The sequence below is a fragment of the Echinops telfairi genome, unplaced genomic scaffold, assembly GCF_000313985.2.
Source record: "Echinops telfairi isolate 266 unplaced genomic scaffold, ASM31398v2 ScPeMD7_4225;HRSCAF=4972, whole genome shotgun sequence".
Lineage (NCBI taxonomy): Eukaryota > Metazoa > Chordata > Mammalia > Afrosoricida > Tenrecidae > Echinops > Echinops telfairi.
This window is the reverse complement of record NW_022108124.1, coordinates 18921108-18927676: the sequence shown is the minus strand read 5'-3', so window position 1 is coordinate 18927676 and position 6569 is coordinate 18921108. Positions and strand designations below refer to the sequence as shown.

Below are 6569 nucleotides of genomic sequence, written 5' to 3'. Positions count from 1 at the left end.
CCCACCTCTCTGACTCCGGGCACAGTGTGGCACAGGTCATCTTATTAATTGTGGAGTGTGTGTGTGTGTCTTGATGCCCTAGTGACCCCCGCCATCATCTCATTTCTCTCTGTTCTTCTCCACAAAGAACACAAGAAGGTGGGTCCTCTGACCACCCACTACCTGCTATGTCACCTTTAACCCCGAGGCTTCCTTCTCTGCCTTGATTCCCAGTTCAGACCCCACCATTGACATTCTGATGCGTGTCCACGTGCCCCGTTCGATGTTTTGCATCTGAAGGTAAATTGATCAGCCCTCACACTCTTCTATGACCGATTGACAATAAGCTTTCTCCCGTGAGCCCATTTTGAAATCCACTGAGATGCGCATTCACTCGGATGCTTGCTCCTGCCCTGGCTTCCCTCCGACACCTCTCTTGGTTAGCGGATCCCGAACCCCCACCTCTCCTACAGGTTCCCTCAGACTTCCTATCTGCTGCTCACCTCTTCCCTTCAGCACTTCGTTCGTAGGTTCTGTCTCCTGCAAATCTAGATTCTGCCCTTGTTTTGATCTCTGCCTTGATCCTTTGGCCATCTGTTTTTTTCACCGGATCACGTGCCCAGTCAGTAATTAATTCATTAAGCAAATATTAAGCGGCTCTCTGCTGCTGATTAAGAAGAAAGCAGGCATGAACCACGCAGGGCTGAACCCTTCCCTCAAAAAATGTGCGGCTCAGTGGGGAAGACAGCCGTGAGACAAGCACTGAGGGGAAACGCGAATCCCGTTTCTGGGTGAACGACGCTCCCAGACTCTCCTGCCTGACCGCTGTGTGGTGAAGGCTGCGGATCAACCGAGGGGTCAGAGTTAGGGGCCCCTAACTTGGACTGAGCATTTCAGCAAGTGAAGGGAGGTCATTGAGACTGTTTCAGGGGGCCCAAGGGGCGGGCAACAAGAAGAGGACCCTCCAGTGTACTTGGGAAGCTTTTGTAACGAGTGCAAAGTAGGTATAGTGTGCAAGCCAAGAGCAGAGTGGAAGCTTAGACATTTCGTATCAACAGCAGTGAGGCAGTGCCCACAAGACGCTCCCAAGCATTCTGTATACACCTCTTCTCATTTGTTCTCAAAAAAAAAAAAAAAAGAGTCTTACAAGGAAAGAGGTGGGCTCCCTTCTTTCAGATCTGTGACGCTGATCCCTGGGGTTGGCAAGCAGCTGACTCGGCCCCCTTCCCAGCAGCCTGACTCCTGGGCTTGAGGGGTCAGGGCCCAGGGTCCCCAGGAACCATCAGGGCGTGGTTGGTGTGTGTTGCCATGGTGACCGCGCAGCTGTTTTCCGGGGCACGTCTGTCAGCTCTCGCTTATCTCAGCCACGCAAAGGAGAGCCGGGAGATTCCAGTAGTGCAGTGGATCAAGTGTCTCGGCTGCAAACTACAAGGTGTAAGGTTCGATCCCACTGGTGCTCTCGAGAGGAAAGATGAGGCCATGTGCTTCCATAAAGTCAAGGGAAAAACACGTTTCTGTAGAGTGGACAGGAGTCAGCATGAACTCAGTGCCCTTGTTTTTTGTTTGTTCTGTTCTTGGTTTTGTTGACTTTTAAAATTTTTCTTTTACTTTGGGAAACGAGAGTTCGTTGCCCAGCCAGTTGGATTCCTGGGCAGGTTCCCCTGTCTTCGGAGGTCATTTGTCTGCTGTGGCGGGGAGCAGGTCTGGGGGCGTCCAGGTGAACAGCGAAAGGCCTGCCCATCTGCTTCTGAAACAAGCCAGCCGTGAACCAAGACCCACGGTTGATCACAGTAGATCACAGCAGTCCCATCCCCATCGCGTTGGGCACGGAATGGCCGCTGAGTCGGAGCAGACTCGGTGCCAGCTCTGTGCATGCATCCAGGACACTGGCTCTGCACTCCAGGAGGACTGGGCACGAGCTGGTCCTTCTGTGTCCTCTGTGGACACTGCAGGCTGCTACCCTGACCCGGGAGTTTGCCTCAGAGCCTCTGCACCTGTGCCTTACCTGAGACTCCTCGCCAGGCCCTGGGCTGGGACTGCCAGGAACCTGCCCTCCATTCCCTTCACAGGGCACCCGGGTCTGCAGCCCGCCTGGCAAGATGCCACCACACAAGGTCCCAACAGCAGATGTTAGAGATTCACAGTCCGCTCCTGTCACCCAGATGTGCAGCCAGGTGGAGGAACCAGTGGCCTCTGTCGGCGTGATCCTGTGGTCAGACTGTCCATTGGGTGAATTTGGAGGAGCTGGGCACACTGCCAAGTCCCTGGCCAATGCATACAGGGAACAGTTAGCATGCTCAGCTGCTAGCCCAGAGAGACCTCGCAGGAAAGCAGGGAAAGGCTGGCAGTCTACTCTGAGGCCCTCAAGTGGGAGCCAACAGGAGTCAGAGTCAAGGCTGGGGCAGCTGGTCCAGAATCCCCAGTCGGGGGTACTCAGGAAATTAAATAAAAACCGCCTCGGTGGGGGAAGGGGGTGGGGGCTTGTGAGGGAAAATCTCCATAGCTTCTCATCTGTCTGTCTGTTCAAGAATTGAGATCCAATACCTCTGAGCCACCTACCCAGCATGGCTGTGCGGGCAGTGTGCGTGTGTATGTTTCAGGCTGAGCGTGGTCAGACGGACCAGTGCACTGGGAAGCTGTGTCCCGGATGTACCTGTGCATGACAAGCAAGCCCACAGGATGAGAGAGAGAGAACACAGCCGAGAACTGGCGCTTATTTTAATGCTGCTTTGGGGGAAGGACTGGTGGTGTGTAGTAGTCGCAGGCTGGGCTGCTAATTGCAAGATCCACAGTTCAAAACCACCCGCCGCTCTGTGGGAGGAAGAAGGTCTTTCTGCTCCCGTGAAAGGATTAGTCTTGGAGAGGCACAGGGGCGGCTCTGTCCCTCCTACTGGCTCACTAGGAATTGGCATCGATTTGATGGCAGTGAGTACGCGGGTGGATTGCGACAATTCGCATGTTGAAATCCACGTTGTGCCCACTAAATAATTAGCACAGTATAGTTTCTGTCACCCCTGGGAAGAGCTCCTCCCTCATGTAAGCTCTTTAGGATGCAACACACGTCCAGCATGGGAAAGCACGTACGGAATATGAAAGGGGGAAGCACACAAAAGAATAGAACTGGAAATCTTACTCAGGAGCCTGGAGACTTTAACCTCCGAGAGAGAGCTTAGCTGTGATATTTCAAAACCTGGCTTCAGAGCGCACCCCCCGGACTCCTTAACTTTTAACCAAGGAGTAACTGTACTTAACAGCGTGTACATCTTTGTGTTGAGCTGTGACCAAATGCTGTCCTTTCTCCTGTGGGAAGAAACACAGTGCTGGGATTCACTGAGGGGGTTGGGGAGCAGGGGGGCGTATGCAGCTGGGAGAGTAATAGTGTCAGACACATGTGTGTGTTGCCAACTGTTTACCTCATACCTCATCATACCTAGACTCTCCATGATGCTGTCATTTTGAAATAAGTGTAAATGCAGCTGATACAGTCTGGTTGGAAGTAGATGGAAGTGTGTGTGTTTGTGTGTGTGTGTGTGTACATACACACACACATACCTACTTTAGGATCTTCACAAGATATTTTTTCCAAATATGAAATGATGATACATGAATGAAACCGAGATTATTGAAAGACACGTCATTCACCTAATGAGACAAGCATGACTTGGTCTATTCCTGGAGGAGAAATAATACATTTTTTAAGAAGAAACCCCCAAAAAGCAGTTTTTCAAGAGCCAGCACTTACTAGGTAGGGTACGCCCACATCAAATGCTTCTATTAAGACTTCAGGTCAGTTGACACTTTTTTTGTGTGTGTGGTAACTTTGGCAAGTTCCAAACTGGTCCAACCAGGGTGTGGCCAGGTGTGTAGGCTGAGAATGCCACCACGCCGAACCGCAGGGAGGGTGGGGGGTGGGGGAGGCTGTGGTTGCGTGCATTTCACAGCTGAGCAACGCAGCCCCGCCCCTGCCAGCCAGCTTCAGAGCGCATCTTCTGTCTTTCAGGATGAGTCCTCAAACCACGAATGCAACCAGCGCACGATCCTGCTCTACGGAGTCGGCAGAGAGCGGGAGGAAGCGCGGCACCAGCTGAAGAGGGTCACCAAAGACATCCTGAGGATCCTGAATAAGAAGGGCACCGCCGAGACACCGGGTACGGGCCGCCGTCCACGCCAGCCCCGGCCCGGGCCGAGTGGTTATCCTGGTGGCGCCTGTCAATGCCACCGGGGTTTCCTCCCCGAATGACTGTGGCACGGCCCGTGATGAAGCACTTCTGTGGCCGCTTACATGTCCGGGCCTTGTGTCCATTTATAGGGGCAGACGGATTCCGGGCTTAAAAATAGCAACTCAGGGGAGAGATAATGGGCTGGAATCGGCAGCAGGGGGCATGGCTTTTCTTCTTTTGCTTAAAAATCATTTTATGGGGGCTCTTACCGCGCTCATCGCAATCCATCCATCCATCCATGGCGTCAAGCGCCTTTGTCCCCAGGCGGCCATCATCCTTTTCAAAACATTTCCCTTCTACTTGAGCCCTTGGTATCAGCTCCTCATTTCCCCCTCCCCCACCCTCCCTCCCTTGTGAACCCTTGATAATTTATAAATTAGTATTATTCTTTCAGGTCTTACACTGACCACTGTCTCCCTTCACCCACTTTTCTATTGTCCACCCCCCTGGGAAGGGGTTATATTTCGACCAGTGTGATCTCACCCCAACCCCCCACCTTCCCCTTCCTCTCCTGGCATCGCTACTCTCATTATTGGCCCTGAGGGCTTTATCTGTCCTGGATTCCCTGTGTTGCTGTAAGCTCTTGTCTGTACCAGTGTGCATGCTCTTGTCTAGCCAGATTTGTAAGGTAGAATTGAGGTCATGATAGTGGAGGGGAGGAAGCATTAAAGACCTAGAGGAAATTAGTATGTTTCATGGGTGCTATACTGCACCCTGACTGGTTCGTCTCTTCCTTGTCACCCTTCTGTAAGGGGATGTCCAATTGTCTACCAATGGACTTTTGGGTCTCCACTCCCTGCTCCCCATCATTCACATCGATAGGATTTTTTGTTCTGGGTCTTTGATGCCTGATACCTAATCCCATCACCACCTCATGATCACACAGGCTGGTGTGTGCTTCTTCCATGTAGTTTTGCTTCTCACCTAGGTGGGGGGGCCTGGCTTTTCTACTGGAGAAGTAGAGGTTGTCAGTAGTCCAGCGTTTACCAGTGCTTCCCAAGTCTCCCGATGCAGGAAGAGAGGAAAGCATACTGAAAAGTGAGCTGGGTAGCACTTCGCCAGAGGAAGTGTGTTTTTCTTTCCTTTTTGCTTTGACCTCTCATTTCACAAGCTCTGGGGGCTTTCTTTGGCTTCGGGGCACGCACCTCGGCATGCTTGCTGAAAACCATGACCATCCACGTTGTGGGTCTTTTCTTCCATTATTTAGGAACGAAGGACTTTCAACGAAAGAAGAGAAACAAGGCTAAGGACTCACTGTACCTTCTGTACTTGGAATCCCTTACCCCAGTTCTTCTCAGGAGTCTCCTATAGGCGAAGCTGTGCCTTCCTATGACGTCACTGGGTTGCGTCACCGGCATTGTGCCATTATCCACTTTGCATTTGCCTAATGGCTCTTGGCAGGTCTATTCCTTTAGGCAATCCTGTGACTTAAAGTAAGGTGATACTGTATATACCCAGCTACTGCCACTGTGGTTTTATTTCCTAGTACTTAAATAATATGAAGAAATAACTTGGGGGTGGGGGGAGAAACACCCGTTGGGGTGTTAACTTTTGCACATGGCGCCTGCACACGGCATAAACAGCCCCTTGGAAACCTGCTGCGTTGCTCTGTGCAAAGTAATAGCTGGTTCATGTACCCTCCTCGCCTCCCCTCCCTGCCGGGAAGGGCTGTGCAGGACGCCGTGAGCAGCCACGGGGCTGCTGGCGTGGGACATGAAGCCCTTTGGCTGTCAGGATTGAGCTAGGAAAAAGAATTCGCTTCTGCATCAGAAAGCCCCCACTACCACCGCCCTGTGGCCCTGTTGCTGGGTGGTTTGGTCTCTCCTCTTGAGACGAGGGAATGGGCAGAATTTAGAAACGCGATCCAACCCAGCGTCTCTCTGGTCAGCAAAGGCTCTTTGAAACTCCTGTTTCTGTACTTGGGCATAGGCTGAGCGCTGTGTCCCCCAAGTAACTCAGAGATCCGTCGTCACCTCGGCGTGACAAAAATCTTTCTAGATAAAGTCTAGGGCGTGGAAGCTGCAGTGGGTGCAAAGAAGAGGAAGGGAATGTGGCATCCTCTTCTGTCGAGACGGCTTCCTTCCTTCGCAAAGAGCTTTTTAGGGCCAGACCAGCATCCCTCCCCTCTAATTGCTAACCCCTTAGGTAGGCAGTCACCACAGGTGAGTTCAGGCAGAGAGGACCACTGTCGCTTCGTGCTTCTTCCCAACATCTCAGGAGCTGGAAGCACCACAGTGGACAGGCATCCTTGGGGAGATGCCCTGCAGTGGGTAGGCTAAGTTTCAATCACCGCTCGAGAGCTAATAGGCTCACCAGAAGTTAGTTCCTGCGCTTCAGACGAATGGGCTCGCTCTCTCGCTCTCGCTCGCT

At 52.3% G+C, this 6569-nt stretch overlaps 1 protein-coding gene across 1 annotated transcript in view; it reads left to right on the top strand.

Moving 5' to 3' along the window:
• The window catches only part of MED12L (mediator complex subunit 12L), a 370846-nt gene that overhangs the window by 275683 nt on the left and 88594 nt on the right, over positions 1 to 6569 (top strand). The window contains exon 16 of the mRNA XM_045294999.1: positions 3980 to 4127. Coding sequence (XP_045150934.1) covers positions 3980 to 4127 — 148 coding nt within the window. The remainder of the gene's footprint in view (positions 1 to 3979; positions 4128 to 6569) is intronic.